General features: G+C 41.7%; 3 protein-coding genes across 7 annotated transcripts; 1 reads left to right on the top strand and 2 right to left on the bottom strand.

Annotated features, from left to right (window-relative positions):
• Positions 1–8510: 8510 nt before the first annotated feature.
• Positions 8511–12600, top strand: fgl2b (fibrinogen-like 2b). The gene is made up of 2 exons (XM_062546780.1): positions 8511–11252; positions 11876–12600. Exons 1-2 carry the CDS (start codon positions 8591–8593, stop codon positions 12568–12570), a joined length of 3357 nt encoding a protein of 1118 aa, XP_062402764.1. The 5' UTR covers positions 8511–8590; the 3' UTR covers positions 12571–12600.
• A 357-nt stretch (positions 12601–12957) lies between these two features.
• tmem60 (transmembrane protein 60) lies at positions 12958–15053 on the bottom strand. Of its 2 annotated transcripts, none has more exons than XM_062546788.1 (2): positions 14877–15053; positions 12958–14417 (listed from the first exon to the last, which is right to left on the bottom strand). In XM_062546788.1, the coding sequence occupies exon 2, from the start codon at positions 14367–14369 to the stop codon at positions 13971–13973; it is 399 nt and encodes a 132-aa protein (XP_062402772.1). In that variant the 5' UTR covers positions 14370–14417; positions 14877–15053; the 3' UTR covers positions 12958–13970. The 2 variants fall into 2 exon arrangements, with proteins under 2 accessions (XP_062402772.1, XP_062402771.1); XM_062546787.1 differs by having other exon boundaries at positions 12964–14421; positions 14877–15051.
• An 87-nt stretch (positions 15054–15140) lies between these two features.
• immp2l (inner mitochondrial membrane peptidase subunit 2) lies at positions 15141–19368 on the bottom strand. Of its 4 annotated transcripts, none has more exons than XM_062546784.1 (6): positions 19276–19368; positions 17906–18046; positions 17340–17443; positions 17134–17199; positions 15956–16058; positions 15141–15826 (listed from the first exon to the last, which is right to left on the bottom strand). In XM_062546784.1, exons 2-6 carry the CDS (start codon positions 18038–18040, stop codon positions 15680–15682), a joined length of 555 nt encoding a protein of 184 aa, XP_062402768.1. In that variant the 5' UTR covers positions 18041–18046; positions 19276–19368; the 3' UTR covers positions 15141–15679. The 4 variants fall into 4 exon arrangements, with proteins under 4 accessions (XP_062402768.1, XP_062402770.1, XP_062402769.1 ...); XM_062546786.1 differs by having other exon boundaries at positions 17906–18043; positions 19276–19342; XM_062546785.1 differs by lacking the exon at positions 19276–19368 and adding an exon at positions 18595–19248.
• Between the last annotated feature and the right edge of the window lie 734 nt (positions 19369–20102).

The raw sequence follows: 20102 nt of genomic DNA, 5'->3' as shown, positions 1-20102 counted from the left end.
AGTAACCCCATAATCATTTTGTAGGATTTTTGTTCTTGCACTTGCAAAAATCACTTCAAAATTCAGTTTTTTGGGGTCTTTAAATTCTCCCACTGATCAATGCTGTGCCTAAAGCTGAAGGCACCATAGATGGCCTCTTACCTCATGTGAGTGGACAACACACTCTAATCTGCCCCATCTTTGCATAGCATTGCTATTTAGTTCTTGTGTGTGTGTGTTTGTGTTTGTGTGCGTGTGTGTGATTGTTTGTTTGAAAATTGGGAACATGTTGCATAACAACAAGACAAACAAACTATCTAATGTGAAAGAAATTAAATTATGATAGAACATACAGTTACCAAACTTTGCCTTTGGAATAGTACAAAAAAATGGATAATTAAATAATTATATGAATTATACATGATAAGTATTTCAAGAAAGAGTCGTCTTGTATGTAAAACAGCTAACACTTGCTAGAAAAGACCATCTGGTTTAACTGTTGTCGTCACAAATGCACTTTTAAACAGCAGATCTAAAAATTTTATACAACACTTAATAGGAGCCTTGGAGGTCTTAACAGTTTAAAGCCAAACACGAGGGTGAATCGATGCATAAATGCAGATTTATTATTGGTTTATGGCATCTCATGCATAGCTAAGGGCGGTTTATTTCTCTGTTCCCGAAAGGTCCTCACTCGATAAAGAAAACAAATGACATCAACAAGCAGTTAAAGCTGACACTGAGTGGTTGCAGTCCCTGTTGATGTTTGTGGTGCATTTGTTTCAAACTTGGCCCTAGCATTAGCACTGTGATGAATACCAGAGGGCACCATTCAACTTGTGAAATAAATGCTGTCACGGCGACACAGTGCTTTATTGCAGGACCAAAGCTTATTAAATTGTTCCCCGAAGCTCAGGTTCGTATAGGAAACCTTGGAGAGTGAAATAGCCTATACATGACAGCCGTATACACACCTAACAAGTAGATATTGATACAACAATAGTGGTGCCACAGGCAATAGAACACCTTGAAGCCAACATTCCCTCAGTGATGGTTCATTTCTCTACATAATCTCTCTAGCACCTAAGATTGATTGAATTTGAACGTTATGGAGAGCAGATGTTGAACCTTGAGACACAATACATTGTATATTGTGATATTCTGAGTTTTAGGTATAGATGTTCATAAAGGTCGGTACTATGAGATCACACAAAATAAAGTTGCATTCATTACATATAACAAAAAAGGGGGGGAATTAAGTATTTTATGAAGTCAAGTCTTTAGTGACGGAAACAAAAGGACCTGACATTATCTGTTGTTGACGCAGTGTAGCTAATCAAAGCCAGATGCATGGCACTCGCTGGTCCATTGTGCAAGAGCAAAAGGTATAATAACACCAGCAAGGTTCCCCACAGAAACAATGTTAACTTTTATATGATTAATCTGCGAGAGTGTGGGCATTTTGTCTTTACAAGAACCGTATTATTTTGCATGCACTTGATCTTGTAAACATCGTAACCACTCACTCTGAAGTGGTCCAGGTACCCTGCCTGTCAGCCAACAAAGCCTGAACTTCAGCTGAATGTTTTCTTAAGCTGGTTAATGGAAAAATCCCATTGTTTACATAGTTTGTGATGCTGATGGGTTTAGCTTTTTCTATGCTGAATAAGAAAGCCTAGTGCTATCTCACAAAAATAGACGTGTCCATGTACGGTCACTGTGGTGAGTGGTTGGTATACTTAAAGAGATGGCGTTGTTCCCGTGACATTATATCATGTAACACTCTAAATGGTTTGGGAACGCTTGACTGAATAGAAACAAAACAGTGTTTAAAGACATTTGTAAACATTGTGGTAAGAGATGTTCCATTTTAAAGAAAGTGTTTTGCCTGATTAGATATATCTACAAGTGTAACACTAAAACACAGAATTATTTAATTCTGTTCTGTTATAATTTTGTTAAAATACAATATACAAAATGCAAAATCAGGAGAGTAACACTTAAACACGATTTAGTCATTTTTGCCGATTACACTTGGTATGAAAGTTATTTGTATTCATAATTCACAGTTTAACCATGACCTTCCGATAACTTGGAAGGGATTCCTGAAGTGGATACAATTAGGTCTGGTGTAAACAGGTCTGATCTCAGCTGACGTCTGCTAACCAGAGGGGGAAAAGAGTTAGCCAAAAGCTAACAATGCATTTCAGATGTAGATGCTGTTTAATGATAGGAAACAGAGAAGCTGTCCACCATCTGAATTTTATTGCACACGTGCAGAAATGCACACATTCACGTGCATGTGATCATTCACACATCTGAGATTAAACATGCTGACACCCCAAGTGTGTGGTAAGATTGATATTTTCGAAGATTTTATATTTTCCATGTTTGACAAAAGAGCTTTGCAAAGTTGTCATTATATCTACTTATTTGTGAATAATTGCACAAATAATTAACATTCTATCATGATAATCATATTTTGTAATATGCTTATACTTATGCATCACATTCTTTAGATCTAGGCCATATCTCTTTCTGGTAGTAATAAAACCAGCTCACGTGCATCTCAGATGGACTCCCAGCAGCTAGACAGGAGGTTGTCCTCTAGTCTCTGCCTTCTCCCTCTCCCCTTTTCCTCCCTGTGAGTCTCCCTCCCTCACAAACACTGACCGAGCTCACCTCATAGCATAACCTCTCCGGGACCATGAGACTGCTGGTGCTCTGTCTGTGGTGGGGCTTCCTAGCGCTCGTCAGAAGTGAGAAGTGCGGCGGGGCGACAGATGAGGATTCCCTGTGGGCGAGGATACAGCCTGCAGGGGAATGTGAGGGGGAAGAGGGCGCCTGTCCGTACCAAATCGTCTTGCCACCCTTGTCCATACAGCTGCCGACAGAGTTTAGGGATCTGGAACAGATGACCCGGGAGCTGCTGCGCCTGCAGGAGACGGTCAAACAGCTGAGGAGGTGCTGCATGGGGAGCTCCTCAGAGGGGGGGGAGCAGCACCTCCACCAGCAGCCAGGAGCCACGGCAGGAGAGGACAGAGAGACTCCTGCCCACTCCGTGGCCACGGGGGAATACACACAAGGAACCGGGGACACTCTAAGAAAAACAAGCACTCTTCAGCCTCGCAGGGATGGACTGGACACTGATGAAAAGATGGACAGTGTCAGCAGAGATACGGAATTAAGACCCACGACCACTTTAAGGAGGATAGAAGAGAGCAGAGCGAAAACACCTCCTGTGAAGGACGCAAGTGTGGGAAATAAAACTGGACCGAGGCAGGCAAAGCCACTCACTAAGGTGAGAAATATTACAGCATGGAGTCCTTCCATTGTAAGAGGAGGGCTGAAAGTGATCAAGGTAAGTGAACTGACCCCTCCGTATTTGGATACTGGTGCCGTAACAAAGCCAGCACGTCTTCCTACAGATCAGAGTGGAGTCCCAGAGGAATTAAACCCATTCACAGTTACTAGACCAGTGAGCACTGCCAGCAAGGAGAGGAAAGAGTCAAAACACATGTCTAGAGTGACTGATGCTGTTCTCATAAAGACTAACACTAAGGCAGGGGGTACTGTGCTCAACATAAACAGCCTGGTGGACAGTGGCAGTGAAAGAATCACCTCAAGCCCACTCATTGTACAGAATGGGGAAACAAGTGATGTGAATGAGCACAAAGTCCCTGTCAGTCTAGATAGCACTGCCAGTGATAGTGCAGAGGAGGACCTGATTACCTTACTGACTCTGAACGACTCCAGTGTGCAGAAACCCGAAGAACTCAGTATGGGGAGAACAAACAGGAATGACACAGAGATTTTGAGTCCTCTGATATTAGATGAAGTAGATGATACGGATGAAGTCAAGGATCTGGACCTGAAACAACAAACAAAAACCAACTATGGTAGGAAAATATCCACTCCATCAATTACACATCTTTCAAGAAATACCAATAAAGAAAAAAGATTGAATACATTGACTGGTGACAAGATTATAACTACAAGCAGCCAAATAACACCAAATGCATCACCTTCAAAATACAGTGAAGGAGAGCATACAAGCTCAGACATAATAGCCAGTGAAAAAATCAGTAAGACCCCTAATCCGTTACCACGCAACGAACACACAGATGTGGGGAAGAGTGCAAACCCAGCTGACAAAGACAGAGGTAAAGACGGCCTGAATCCAAATGGAAATCAACCTCCTTCAGAAAGGATAGCAAAGGGAGACATTGACTCAAAAGATCTGGACTTACCTCTTGAAAAGAAAGTTGATGTAAGTTCAAGCCGATTCACTACTTCAAATGTAAGCATGTCAAAAGTGTCAGGTTCAGTGTCACTTAAAAGTATTGATAGCAACAGAGGGTTAAAATCCACTCAAGACCCTATAATTAAAAGTGCTAATGTGGGTAAGGAGAGAGGGTTTAACAATACTCAAGTTGAAGACAGTGAGAAGCAGATTACAGAGACGCTTAACACAGCATTGAACCTTGACCAAAAAACATTAACTCTTGGACACATCAAGTCATCCGACAAAGAGAATAAATCAGTTTTGGACAGAAGCGAAAATATCACAAGATCACCTTCATTGAACACAGTAAGCTTGACACACATGAAATATAATACTTCTGGGAAGAAGATAAATCAAATTAATGTAGGCAGTGAAATGAGTAGCATCTTGTCTGGAGGGATAAATCAAGACACCGGCAACACTGAAATCATCTCTAGTGATGTGACACAGACAGATCCTGTGGACACTTTAAAGAGAACATTAAAACCTCATAACCAAACATTTCATAACAACCAAAAACAATCAATCAATAACAAAACAAATATGCCAAGACCAATAACAGAAGATAGACCTTTTGGAGTCACCAGAAGAGAAGAGCAGATAAATCCTGTTTCAGGAGACAATATAAGAACTGGTATGAAGCTCAAAGAGTTAAACCCAGTAACTGTTCAGATAACTCAGAAGGCTGATGCTGTAAAACAGCCAATTCCTCACAAAGATAATATGGAAAATACCCAAGGGCAAAACAAACCACAACGACCTTCAGGTAACAGGCTAGAGGGCGACGACAGACACAAAGCATCAAACCCACTCATTGGCACTGGCAGTGGGAAAAAGGACAGTCATCTCATCGGCCGTGAACAGCCATGGAGAACCAAGAGACCCATCACTCAGGAAAGACTTGTAAACAACACCAGGACAAGGATAAAAACACTCCTCATGACAGACAAGGGGGAGAAGACAAACACAACCTCAGAAGGCAACACTAACAAAACCAATATACTGAAAACATACCATTTACAAACTGTGGGCAAATCTGTGGTCACCAGTGGAGGAAGGCAGCTGAATCCTGCTTCAGCAGATAATGAAAGGACTGGTATTAAAGTAACAGGGTTGAACCCAGCGGCTGTCCAGACAGGCCAAAAGGCCGATGATATAACAGAGTCCACGCCGTACATAGAAGATAGTATTAACCATAACACAAGTCAAAGCAGGCCACAACATCCTTCAGGTAGCAGGCCAGAGAGCAGTAACAGAGATAAAGCATCAAACCCACTCACTGGCACTGGCAGAGGGAAGCAGTCAACTTCTCCTGTTGACAAGGGCAAAACAGACAGTCATCTCATGGGCCGTGAACAGCCATGGAGAACCAAGAGACCCATAACTAACGACAGACCTGCAAACAACACCAGGGCATGGATAAAACCGCTTCTCGGTACAGACACAGAGAAGAATTCAAACACATCCTCAGAGGACAATACTAACAAATCCAATATGATGAAAACAAGCCATTTGCAGACTGTGGACAAATTTGTGGCCGCCAGTGGAGAAAGGCAGATGTATCCTGGGTCAGCAGATAATGAAAGAACTGGTATTGAGATAACAGGGTTGAACCCTGCAGCTGTCCAGACAACCCAAAAGGCTGATGGTATAAAACAGCCAATCCTGCACACAGGGGATACTATGGACAATACTGAAGGCAAAAACAAGCCACAACACCCTTCAGGTAGCAGGCCAGAGGATGGCAACAGAGACAAAGCATCAAATCCTCTCACTGGCACTGGAGGAGGGAAGCAGTCAACTTCTCCTACTCTTGACAAGGGAAAAAAGGACAGTCATCTTATTGGCCGTGAACAGCCATGGAGAACCAAGAGACCAATAATTCAGGAAAGACCTGTAAACAACACCAAGGCATGGATAAAACCGCTCCTCATGACAGACACAGAACAGAATTCAAACACATCCTCAGAGGACAACACTAACAAATCCAATACAATGAAAACAAGCCATTTACAAACTGTGGACAAATCTGTGGCAACCAGTGGAGAAAGGCAGAGGAATCCTGGGTCAGCAGATAATGAAAGAACTGGTATTAAAGTAACAGGGTTGAACCCAGCGGCTGTCCAGACAGCCCAAAAGGCTGATGATATAACAGAGTCTACGCCGTACATAGAAGATAGTACTAACCATAACACAAGTCAAAGCAGGCCACAACATCCTTCAGGTAGCAGGCCAGAGAGCAGTAACAGAGATAAAGCATCAAACCCACTCACTGGCACTGGCAGAGGGAAGCAGTCAACTTCTCCTGTTGACAAGGGCAAAACAGACAGTCATCTCATGGGCCGTGAACAGCCATGGAGAACCAAGAGACCCATAACTAACGACAGACCTGTAAACAACACCAGGGCATGGATAAAACCGCTCCTCAGTACAGACACAGAGAAGAATTCAAACACATCCTCAGAGGACAATACTAACAAATCCAATATGATGAAAACAAGCCATTTGCAGACTGTGGACAAATTTGTGGCCGCCAGTGGAGAAAGGCAGAAGAATCCTGGGTCAGCAGATAATGAAAGAACTGGTATTGAGATAACAGGGTTGAACCCTGCAGCTGTCCAAATAACTCAAAAGGCTGATGGTATAAAACAGCCAATCCTGCACACAGGGGATACTATGGACAATACTGAAGGCAAAAACAAGCCACAACACCCTTCAGGTAGCAGGCCAGAGGATGGCAACAGAGACAAAGCATCAAATCCTCTCACTGGCACTGGAGGAGGGAAGCAGTCAACTTCTCCTACTCTTGACAAGGGAAAAAAGGACAGTCATCTTATTGGCCGTGAACAACCATGGAGAACCAAGAGACCAATAATTCAGGAAAGACCTGTAAACAACACCAAGGCATGGATAAAACCGCTCCTCATGACAGACACAGAACAGAATTCAAACACATCCTCAGAGGACAACACTAACAAATCCAATACAATGAAAACAAGCCATTTACAAACTGTGGACAAATCTGTGGCAACCAGTGGAGAAAGGCAGAAGAATCCTGGGTCAGCAGATAATGAAAGAACTGGTATTAAAGTAACAGGGTTGAACCCTGCAGCTGTCCAGATAGCCCAAAAGACTGATGGTATAACAGAGTCCACGCCGTACATAGAAGATAGTACTGTTAATAACAAAAGTCAAAGCAGGCCGCAAAACCCTTTAGGTAGCAGGGCAGAGGATGGCAATAGAGATAAAGCTTCAAACCCACTCACTGAGAAGACAAACACATCCTCAGAAGACACTAACAAAACAAATATATCGAAAACAAGCAATCTACAAACTCTGGAAAAATCTGTGACCACCAGTGGAGAAAAGCAGCTGAATCCTGCTTCAGCAGATAATGAAAGAACTGGTATTAAAGTAACAGGGTTGAACCCAGTAGCTGTCCAGATAGCTCAAAAGACTGATGGTATAACAGAGTCCATCCAGGACACAGAAGATAGTACTGTTAATAACAAAAGTCAAAGCAGGCCACAACATCCTTCAGGTAGCAGGCCAGATGATGGCAACAGAGACAAAGCATCAAACCCACTCACGGGCACTGGCAGAGGTAAGCAGTCAACTTCTCCTGTTGACAAGGGCAACAAGGACAGTCATTTCATGGGCCGTGAACAGCCATGGAGAACCAAGAGACCCATCACTCAGGAAAGACCTTTAAACAACACCAAGGCATGGATAACACCGCTCCTCAGTACAGACAAGGGGGAGAAGACAAATACACCCTCAGAGGACAACAATAACAAAACCAACATAGTGAAAACAAGCAATTTACAAACTATGGACACATCTGATGCCACCAGTGGACAAAAGCAGATGAATCCTGTTTCAGCAGACTATGACAGAACTGGTATTAAGGTAACAGGGTTGAACCCTCTAGCTGTCCAGACAACCCAAAAGGCTGATGGTATAAAACAGCCAATCCTGCACACAGGAAATACTATGGACAATACTGAAGGCAAAAACAGACCACAATATCCTTCAGGTAGCAGGCCAGATGATGGCAACAGAGACAAAGCATCAAACCCACTCACTGGCACTAGTAGAGGGAAGCAGTCAACTTCTCCTGTTGACAAGGGCAACAAGGACAGTCATCTCATGGGCCGTGAACAGCCATGGAGAACCAAGAGACCCATCACTCAGGAAAGACCTTTAAACAACACCAAGGCATGGATAAAACCGCTCCTCAGTACAGACAAGGGGGAGAAGACAAACACACCCTCAGAGGACAACAATAACAAAACCAACATAGTGAAAACAAGCAATTTACAAACTATGGACAAATCTGATGCCACCAGTGGACAAAAGCAGATGAATCCTGTTTCAGCAGACCATGACAGAACTGGTATTAAGGTAACAGGGTTGAACCCTCTAGCTGTCCAGACAACCCAAAAGGCTGATGGTATAAAACAGCCAATCCTGCACACAGGAGATACTATGGACAATACTGAAGGCAAAAACAGACCACAATATCCTTCAGGTAGCAGGCCAGATGGCGGCAACAGAGACAAAGCATCAAACCCTCTCACTAGCATTGAAGGAGGGAAGCAGTCAACTTCTCCTACTCTTGACAAGGGCAAAAAGGACAGTCATCTTATGGGCCGTGAACAGCCATGGAGAACCAAGAGACCCATAATTCAGGAAAGACGTGCAAACAACACCAGGACATGGATAAAACCGCTCCTCAGTACAGACAAGGGGGAGAAGTCAAGCAGATCCTCAGAGGACAACACTGACAAAACCAATACAACGAAAACAAGCAACTTACAAACAGTGGATAGTTCTGTGGACACTGGAAATAGGACGAGGAAAGTTATCCCAACAATTAAGGCCACCGCTGGAGAAAAGCAGATGGATCCTGTTTCCACAGACAATGAGGAAATTGGTATTAAGGTAACAGAGCTGAACCCAGTCGCTGTCCAGACAACCCAAAATGCTGATGGCATAACACAGCCAAACCTGCACACAGGAGATAACATTGACGATAAAGGGCAAAAGAAGCCACAACACCCTTCAGGTATCAGGCCTGAGGGCAGCAACAGAGAGAAAGCATCAAACCCACCCCCTGCAGTCACCAGCAGTGGTGTAGGGAAAGAGTCAACTTCTCTTGTTAACAAGGGCAACATTAACAAAACCAATATAATGAAATCAAGACATTTTCAGTCTGCGGACAAATCGGTGGACATTGGAGATAGGACGACAGAACCAGTGTCTGAGGTAAAGGCCACCAGTGGAGGAAAGCAGATGAATCCCGTTTCAACCGAAAATGAAAAAACTGGTTTTGAGGACACAGGGTTGAACCCAGTAGCTATTCAGATAGTCCAAAAGGCCGATGGTATGACACAGTCAATCCCGCACACAGAAGATAACATCAACAATAGCAACGGTCAAAACAAGCTACAACACCCTTCAGGTAAAATGACTGAGGGCAGCAACAGAGATGAGAAACCAAATCCTTTCACAGGCACTAGCGGAGGGAAGCAGTCAACTTCTCCTGTTGACAAGAGCAAAAAGGATAGTCATCTTATGGGCCGTGAACAGCCATGGAGAACCAAGAGACCCATCACTCAGGACAGACCTGCAAACAACACCAGGACATGGATAAAACCGCTCCTCAGTACAGACGAGGGGGAGAAGTCAAGCAGATTCTCAGAGGACAACACTGACAAAACCAATACAATGAAAACAAGCAACTTACAAACTGTGGATAGTTCTGTGGGCACTGGAAATAGGACAAGGAAAGTTATCCCAACGATTAAGGCCACCAGTGCAGAAAAGCAGATGGATCCTGTTTCCACAGACAATGAAGAAATTGGTATTAAGGTAACAGAGATGAACCCAGTAGCTGTCCAGACAACCCAAAATGCTGATGGGATAACACAGCCAATTCCCCATGTAGAAGATAACATTAACAACAACAAAGGGCAAAAGATGCTACAACACCCCTCAGGTAACAAACCTGAGGGTGGCAACAGAGACAAAGCATCAAACCCTCTCACTGGCACTAGTGGAGGGAAGCAGTCAACTTCTCCTCTTGACAAGGGCAAAAAGGACAGTCATCTCATGGGCCGTGAACAGCCATGGAGAACCAAGAGACCCATCACTCAGGACAGACCTGTAAACAACACCAAGGCATGGATAAAACCGCTCCTCAGTACAGACACAGAACAGAATTCAAACACATCCTCAGAGGACAACACTAATAACACCAATATGATGAAAACAAGCAATTTACAATCTGTGGACAAATCGGTGGACATTGGAGATAGGGCGAGAGAACCCGTAACTGAGGTAAAGCTCACCAGTGGAGAAAAGCACATTAATCCTGTTTCAACAGACAATGATGGTATAACACAGCCAATTCCACACAGAGAAGATAATATTAACAATAACAACGGGCAAAACAAGCTACAACACCCTTCAAGTAAAATGGCTGAGGGCACTGGCTCTGGCATTGGTGGGGGGAAGCAGTCAAGTGTGCCTTCTGTTGACAGGAGTTTAGGGAAACAGTCTTATCGTCTATCAGAGAACAGAACAGATGAAGAAAGAGGGACAAATGAGCCAAACACATCTATAAGACAAAAGGCTAATATCACCAGCAGACTGAAGAAGCTAATTCCATTTAACCTGAATAAAAACCAAACCAAAGAGAGACAACCAAACATCATGAAACAAGAGTCTGTTGTTGTCATTAATGGTAGGAGGAGGCCACAGGACCCAGTCCCTCTAGACAAGGTAACAACAGGACGAGAATCGCACATAATTCCAGGCAGTAATAACAACAGTCAAATGACAGACCTGAAGCCACCTAAATATGTAGAAGTGACCAAGTACACAGATGAGGTGAGGGGGTCCAAATCTCTCACCGTGGAGGGGATACAGGAAAACTACCCGATATCATCACAGCCTGAAAGCAACAATGGAACTGCTAAACCAGGTAAGGAACATTTTTATAGTCTTCAAAACAAATGCATACTGACATGAAAGCTTCATTACACAAATGTGAATGATTTACATAAAACTCTTGTTACAATTACTGATGCATTAGGCTTTTATGAGCTAGATAATCCCTTATCCCACAAAACAAATTTGTGACACACATGGGGATACATGGGGACAATAGACAAACTATTATGGATGGGGCGAGTATGACACAGACAGTGCAGGCAACGTTTCAAGCTGCTGACTTTATCCTTTGCCTCAACCTTTGAGTGCGCCAAACTATTTTCAAAACAATGATCAATAGTGATGAGGACAGTGGATATGAATCTCTTTTGTCATCTGAGTAACAGATGTTATGGTTTCAAAAATTTTCAGGAAGGGTGGAGGAGGCTGTTAGTCAGGCAGTTTTAAATTAGTTTCACACTAGGCTCTTAACCCTTTCATGTCTCAGTTCTATTGGCAGAAGAGAATTCTTTAAGTGATTTCCCAGCTCTGAATGGTCATGTATGGGGTAAATTGTTTTACGATTTATCTACATTTGTGTGTTAAAATGTTTACATTGCAACATCATTTTAAATAATATTGGTTTGACGATTCTGTCTGTTAATATCTCACCAGCTCAAGATTGCTCTGATTACACTGCACGGGAACCAAGGAAGAATGGTATTTTCATTGTGAGACCAGACCTGAAAAACAATTCCTTCCCCGTGCTCTGTGAGATGGAGTCTTATGGTGGGGGCTGGACATTACTTCAGCGACGCTATGATGGGAGTATCAGTTTCAATCGATCCTGGAATGAATACAAAAGGGGCTTTGGACAATTGGATGGTGAATTTTGGCTAGGAAATGACAAGATTCACCTGCTCACTAAAGGTAAAGAGATGGCCCTGCATATCCAGCTGGAAGACGTTGAAGGTCTTAAAGCACATGCAACTTATGAACGTTTTTCAGTGGCTAGTGAACTTGAGCGCTATCGCCTGACTGTGGGACACTACTCTGGTACAGCAGGGGATGCTCTGAACTTCAGCCAGATATTTAACCATAACCAGAAGTTCTTCACCACTCCTGACAGAGACAATGACTACTACCCCTCTGGAAATTGTGGGGCCTACTACGGCTCTGGCTGGTGGTTTGACTCTTGTATGTCAGCAAATTTAAATGGTAAATACTACCAAACACGATATAAAGGGGTTCGTAACGGTATATATTGGGGAACATGGCCCAACATCTCCTCAGAGTATTATCCAACTAATTACAGACACGCATTTAAAACAGTGACTATGATGATAAGACCCAGTAGCTATAAACCATAAGTACACAGAATTCTGATAAATCAGATGATAATATAAGGAGAACTTGGGATGTGAAAGATGTGGAATTGCTACAAAACACTGACAATATATTTGCAGCTTGTGACAAACCTCTGTGTACTGGCATGTCTCAATAACTAACTTGATTGTTAGTACAGCATTTATTTAAGGTACCGATTAACAATGACAGATCAATAAGAAGCAATTTTGCAATACACTTTTTTACAATATGCAAGGTCTTCATTGAATAGTATTTTTGTTTTTCCACGCTCATGGCAAAACCCTTCTTTGGTTGTGTATCCACTTGCAAAATAACCATGTCTAAGCTAAATAACATAAAAAGAACAATTTAGTGATCTTTACAATTTATTATGATTTACAGTGATCAAGGTTTTCTGACATTGCAGGTGTGTTTCAAGGTGACTCATTTAAGTGTTTGTTCTTTTGTAGAAAGAATATAAAACTTGTTTAAATGTAAATAAATGTCTGACAGGGATAAGTGAAGCTGCCTAAACCAGCAGAACTGTGAATGATTCTGGTTGATGCACAAGTTTGTTGAAAATGAGGAACAATATTAATAATAAAATAAAAAAAAAACATTTTGGCGCTCACATGAGTGAAATTACAAATCGTACAGTGTCTTTTTTCTGTGTTGCACAGTTGAACACAGGGCAAGAGTACAACCTACTGGTGGAGACAAGGTATAGCAAACATTCTGTGGTAACGGCACATTTTATTTAGGTTACAACGCACAAAACATACATTTCATAAATTAGGCTATAGCTTAATATCAACCAATCTCCCAGATGTCTACAAGACATTATTAAATATCTTTACTTCGGTAAATGTAAACCAAATGTCAGTCTTAAATGCATAAAACACAGCAGCAGTGGGACACATCGAAGAATTACTGCATGTCAAAGATTTAGGAGTTGACATGATTTAAAAATTATAAGACCAGTGTCAAGCAGTGGCTTACATCCTTCCCTCATATCATACTCCCACTGCAGTGAATGGAAATCAAGACAATGCATCCAGCTACCACAGCAGATGACACAGCAGTGCAGTCATGACAGGTGCTGGAAGACATGGGCAGATTTGCACAATATAAAGCGTATGAGAACGTGTGTGTGTGAGAGTGTATCCTTGTGTATGTTAAAACATACGCTGCCCCACAGCACGCACATACCATTTCAGACTGAATCCAAAATGTTGAGTCGGCTCACTATGTACAACCCCCTAATGCATCATGCCATGCCATGTCTCTTTTTCATCACTTCTGGTGTCTTTGGTCAAAAAGGCCTACTATGCTGCTGAGAGGATGAAATGAAATGTTTGAAAGTACAGACAGTTCAAGTCAACAGCAGAAAACCCTCAATTTCACTTCACTAAAAAACAAGTGTTCAGTCTCTTCTGAAATGAAATACATTGTAGCCAAGTTCCACCATGGCCCCAATCATAAGTGCCCAGAGAGGGACAAGCACAAAACTCAAGAATATGTTTGTTAGATTCTCGAGCCTGGCACAAAGTGTCAGACAAAAGGCCAATTTTAAAAGCATGGCCACCAGGTACCAAATCCTCTTCTTCAGGTCCTGGGTAGCATTGTGTGGATCAAAACCTGGCTTGCAGCGGCCCACCATTTTAACAATGATCATCAGGAGGAGAATGGTGTCAAATGTCCACACAGGAAGAAATATGAGAAACCAGTTCCAGTGGATTTTCTCATCGAGCTTCAGCACCAGCATGATGAGGAAGGCCAGTGTAAATATCCACGTCAGGAACACCCTCTGTGCTAGGGACATTTTTGGGTCAGGCTGTTGGCAACTTCAAGGAACGTTGACAAGATGTGCCTGCCTGGAACGAAACATTCTGTTATTAAACAGTCATTGGAGTCAAAGAAGGTCACTACGTATAGGGTTATTTAAAGATTATTGTAAAGAGACGACACGTAGGCTATAGCCATCATAGATGTGAACTGTATCTAGATTAATCAGAATAACATTAGTATTCCATGCGTTAACCATACCTGACGATGGCTGCTAGACTAGCCTAAGGTGCTAAACATTGATGTTGCCTGAAGTTAGTGTAAGTAACTCTTGTCAGCTAACGTTACAGCTTTTCTAATTTTGTTGCCTTAACAAAACTAGGCTCTCAGGAAATGAGCCCGAACCCTTCCAGCAACGTTACATAATTGTAAATACATCAACATCTGTGAGGATTCATTTAACAAGCCATCACTACCGTAGTGTTTAGCGGTCTGCTAGCTCACAATGAATTCAGCTAGTTACCTGACGTTAACAGTTACTCACATCAGTTGGAGTCACCTTACGTGGAGGTCAGCGAGTGCTTTCTTATCTTCGATATCTTGAGGGTGAAAGTATTGTTGTGTGATATTAAAACGAGCAAAGGCTCACATACAATGTCATATATTAGTGCGTACGGCAGACTAACAGCAGCTAGCTTGCTATGCTAACTCCAGTTGAGTTGAAGTTCCATGTTCCTGCGTCATCGTGGGCGTGTTCACAATGTCGACCTGTCGTCGCTCTTTAATGCCATTTGAGTGTTGTATCTGGTTGTATTAGTTTGATTGTATTTTATTCAAAGATACTCATTTGACCAGCACAATGTGGCAAAACTGTGATTTAGGAAAAAAAATAACCACTACAACCATATTGGTTAACAATAGATTAACAGGTAGATTTCATCATGGAAGACTAGCAATCTGCATGGTTTTACTTTGTGGCCAGCATAGAAATCTATGCAATACTCAACGAAACATTCATGATCCCACTGTGTGATAAAATCCAGCAGGCAGTCGTATGCAATACGTCCTCATCATTACCATTGTTCAGGTAGTGATGACTTCTCAACATTCACAATTTGTGCCTATTGTACTACACGCTTTGACTTTCATGTGGCACTTGTTTTTAGAGGAAGACAATACAACAGTTTAAATAACTCTTAGTAAGAAAGCACAGTATCCACAGAAAATATACTGTATTGGCTAACTTAAGGTGAACTTTTGAATATCCACTTTACTGTCTTATGAAATGTTCCTTCCACAGTTTGTCACAAGCTCTGTCAGTGCCAGTTTGTTTGTGTAACATCTATTTCATTCATCATCCTCATCCTCTGAGGATTTTTGGCTCCAGTTCAGCAAAGGCTTGCGATCAGTTGGAACAAAGGGTTCAATCCGCTGCCACCGATGAGGTGGCCAGATTATATGAGATGCCTTGCCATGAAGGAGCCCCCGGGAAACCTGTCATGAATGAAAAACAAAAATGTTTATTGATCAACACGAGTCATGATGGGGAGACAGATCAGTGGAGCAGGAGTGTTTGTATTGTAACTGACTTGATATACGCCATTTATGAAAGGAAACACTTACTGGTCCAAAACTGTTGCTGTCAAAACTGTGTCCATGATGATCTCCCTCTATCCATAAGTGTCCATCAGGAACTCTTACATAACGATTTTTATATCCTAGAGTTCTGGAGGAATCAAATTTGAATCAAATTTTGGGGATGCAGGCACAATTTTAAAATTACAATGTTATGAATGATGAACTCACCTTTTGCTCTTGATTTATGTGTTCCAGAACACTATAATGTGTTTTACAGCGCTGCTTTTGATGAGCGATGTTATGATGAGCTTTTGACGCATCTAAATTCGCAATGATCTGCTGATCTAAAGTACTTTTCCTCTGTTGCACGCACACTATTTGTTTATCCAGCAAATACTGATGTCCACAGACAAGGTAGAGTATGTTGCATGATTTTATGAAAGTTTGATGTATTGCGACATCGAAGCAAGTCAAATTTGTAGTTTTTTATGTCTCATTCTATCGAACTATGGACCCACTACCCGATCTGGCAAACGAACATGAATATGAGGCCGCGAAGCGAATGCAGAAGCGCCGTTCACCCTGTTATGAGTTGATGAACCACTGAAATTATTTTGGAAACATTATTTTAAAGTACAAAAAACTCTTTAGTGTTGTTTTGAAACAGTATATTGTATAACTCAACGGCTTTCTTTAAATTCTCAAAATGGAACACATCTCTCTCTGTTAATTACACACTTTTTTTTTTATTGTACAGGTCTGCTAAATATACATGTCTTATACCCACTCAAATGTTAATGGACAAACAATCTACATAAAATTAGGAGGAGCGCAGTATACTTGAGTGCTGGTTGAACTTGTTTATTTCCACATTACCTCTAGACTAGCTACAGGACTGTGAGGAATTACGAGTCCTCTGGATGTGTGTTCAGTACTTGCTTTCAGTGTACTGATTTTGAGGTAGATTTTGAGGCAAAAGTTATGGTCCCATTATGTTAAAGGTATCCAATGAATTCATTCCCCTGGACATGGTACATGTCGATTTGTTTACAAACCAACAAAGATACTCTGAAGAGCCATGTCGATTGACAAGGAAATATTACACAATTTCATACAAATAGTAGGCTATTGCATAATTGCTTTTCTAAAACTATTATAATAAGGTAAAAAACTAGCAAAGGATTCTTTTAACTGGTGCGAGACTGACTTCTAGTCACACTTACTTAATGAAGTCTCCCTCTAAGGCAATGACCCTCTTGATGATTTTCTGCTGAGGGTTCTTAGGAGACCTGGGAAAAAAGGACAAAAATGTTGGGTAGCTGTCCAAACAAAGATAAACAAGACATTATTCTGCACTTCTCATGGGATGTGTCTGCAGTCCATTCCTATAATTGAAATTATTATTATTTTTTTTAAATCAGTTACTTACACAACGGAAACAACATCCCCACGCTGCACACTGAAATTTCTTACACTCCAACGATTCAGAAGTACAACATCAGATGCATGACCTCCTTCTGGGTTCAAGGAGGGCTGAGCAAAGGACAAATGGAACTTTAATGGTGGCTCATTTTGAGCAAATTACACAAAAAACAAACAAACAATCTTTTGTAGCAAAACCGTATTGGACTGGAAACCACACATACTTTTTTGAATTTCACAATGTCTAAAGACATGCCCAAATGTTTTTGTTTTGAACAGAAGTCAACAAATATTTGGCAACTATCACCACTGTCACTATTATGCTACTTTCAACATGTTGGTCATGTTGGTTGCTCCCAAAAACATCCTTGGCTGCACCCAACCATCAATCCTTCAATATTGCTCTTACTTAGGAATGTAACAGCTGCACCATACTGTATGTCCTCTGGGCCAAGTGTAGGCAGAGGAGACACAGAGGCTTAAATACACTACCATTTTGGTAATAAATAGAGATAACAGACACAGGCAGTGACCTATATACATTTATTAGGCCTATGTAATAATCCCTCTCACCTGCATGGACGCTCCATCCACACGAGCTACATAAGCAAGACGATCAAGAACCGTGACTGTCACAGGTACAGCCACAAAGAAGCCACTAACAAAAGCCTTGAAATATTTCCGACCAAATCTTGTCTGCTGAGCCATCACCTACTGTATGGAAAGGGAATACCAGAACAAAATGAAGCTGCATCATTTCTATATAATATATACATGATGTGGTGTAGTAGAAATTATTTTCTAGCGCAGAAATGGGAGGATAACATCTTCCTTTCCATGTAATGTACCAACTCACTACTACACAATAGAACATCGTACGCTAGAGATGGAAACCGCCTGTGCAATGCGCAACATGCTCTTTTCAGACTTGTTGTCTTGTTGGATACTCTCCAAATTAGTGCCATTACTTCATGTGGCCTAGTCCAATTTTTGTCAGTGGCATTGATTTGGTGTTAGTGACTACAGTAGCTCAACATATTACTTCTATGACCTCCCATACCCGTCTTAAAGTGCTGCCTCAACTGTGACACAGTGTTACAGCAGCTGTTAAAGAAACGCACAAGTTTTGGGGAAATCAGCTTATTGTCTACATATGAGGGGGCTCTCCAACCTTGGAGCTACTTGGTATACAGTAGTATGTGATCTCGACTCAAACAGCTGAATAATGGCATGCATTTTAAAAATCCTTTCAACTCCTTTACCTAAATTTGGGGGAGTACCATGAACCTTTTGGAGAGCAACTCAAACACAGGTGGGAAGCTGCTGATAGGATAGCTTGCAGGTACCTGTTGGAGACCTCTTATTGGGTCAGAGTTGGATTCTTTGAAGTTGTGCCAAAGGTAGCTGCTACAGTGCTGTTAAACCCTCTATGGGGTGTTCAGCGATAGGTTCTCTGGCCACTTAACGTTACTTCCCCTACGTTTCTCCATTCATTCATGAAATTGATTGACCTATAGCAGATGCTGTTCCTCACTTTATCATGGCAACAGCGCAGGTGGATACACGATTAAACATTACTCTGACTAAATCACGTTAGTTCGTTAATGTTACACTCGATGCAAATCTAAGCAGTGATCTCGTGTAAAAATAATGCAACGTGACTAAAATAACGAGACGAGAAACCGGGAACGTTAACTTATCGATACACCTCTTGCCCCTTTACTTGTCCAGGCTAAGCTAATTATCCTAGCAGGCAAACGTTACACTAGCCTATGCTAGCGGTACGGTGTCGTGGTTCTGTCCATGGTTCTGTCTAGCAACGCATTGACATCATGATACCACATTGTATGATCAGTTCCGCATCAATGCATCGTATCTATTGTGAAAAGCTCGCTTGACAACCACTCAGACTTCTGTCAGTGCTAATCTGCTAGTCTACTCACCTAGCGAGAGATTTGCTTGGTCCGTCATGCACGAAGTGCATTCCAGGTCCTAGAGAACACCAACTTCCACTGCTTTGTTGTGCAACCGCAACGTGCATGTACAGTCGGAGTCATGTGATGTATAGACGTTTGAATGATTATGCAGTTGACCTGAAGATATTTTTAGGCTTTGTCCAAAACTGAACTTGCAGATTAAAATCTCAGGTCTATTAATAAAACAACATACAACATATTCAATTTAATTACTGTGCCACATATGATGGCATAGTAAATCTGACTACATTTCGTCTTTGGCCCATCTGCCACATTGCAGTGTGTCCATACAGTAGGCTAGGCCTATCTACAGGACTGATTGACTTATTTTGAACATTTTAAAATAAATGTTGCATTTGCGTTTTCAATTTTGCATTTGCATTTCAAAATAAAATGTTGTATTTGAGTATGGTTGCATTGGCCTGTAGGATAATGGTTAGCAGACACTTTTGTCCAAAGCGAATGTAGGCTGCCAGGTGAGATGTTTCAAGTCTGTTAAACATTAAATTCAACTTTCCTGTTTGTGTTGGTATGCAATTTGAACAGAACAGGCTAAATAAAAATGTACAAACATGTAACTGTAATATTTTATTGCAGTACATTAGGACCACTGAAGCGCAGCTGACATGTTCACATTAATCTTCCACACCCCAGGTGTAAAGTATGTGTAGGGCTTTATATACTGCGCCCCAGTGGCAAAATCTTACATCGAATATGTTTACATGGAGTTTGGATAGCAGCCAATTGTCATTGATGGTTATAGCAGTCAGCTCAATGTTTTGCCTGCTTTTTCA

Source organism: Sardina pilchardus, chromosome 10 (genome assembly GCF_963854185.1).
Source record: "Sardina pilchardus chromosome 10, fSarPil1.1, whole genome shotgun sequence".
NCBI classification, from domain to species: Eukaryota; Metazoa; Chordata; class Actinopteri; order Clupeiformes; family Clupeidae; genus Sardina; species Sardina pilchardus.
The sequence above is the reverse complement of the archived record's forward strand: the minus strand, read 5'-3'. Positions and strand labels throughout refer to the sequence as shown.

What these genes read in the sequence shown, in the direction of transcription:
- fgl2b (XM_062546780.1), top strand. Translation starts at nt 8,591, where the DNA reads ATGGACAAATCTGATGCCACCAGTGGACAAAAGCAGATGAATCCTGTT. An exon ending in CAATGGAACTGCTAAACCAG is followed by an intron (nt 11,253 to 11,875) that starts GTAAGGAACATT and finishes ATATCTCACCAG; the next exon opens with CTCAAGATTGCTCTGATTAC.
- tmem60 (XM_062546788.1), bottom strand. Translation starts at nt 14,369, where the DNA reads ATGTCCCTAGCACAGAGGGTGTTCCTGACGTGGATATTTACACTGGCC.
- immp2l (XM_062546784.1), bottom strand. Translation starts at nt 18,040, where the DNA reads ATGGCTCAGCAGACAAGATTTGGTCGGAAATATTTCAAGGCTTTTGTT. An exon ending in TGGATGGAGCGTCCATGCAG is followed by an intron (nt 17,444 to 17,905) that starts GTGAGAGGGATT and finishes TCCTTTGCTCAG; the next exon opens with CCCTCCTTGAACCCAGAAGG. An exon ending in ACAGCAACAGTTTTGGACCA is followed by an intron (nt 15,827 to 15,955) that starts GTAAGTGTTTCC and finishes CATTCATGACAG; the next exon opens with GTTTCCCGGGGGCTCCTTCA.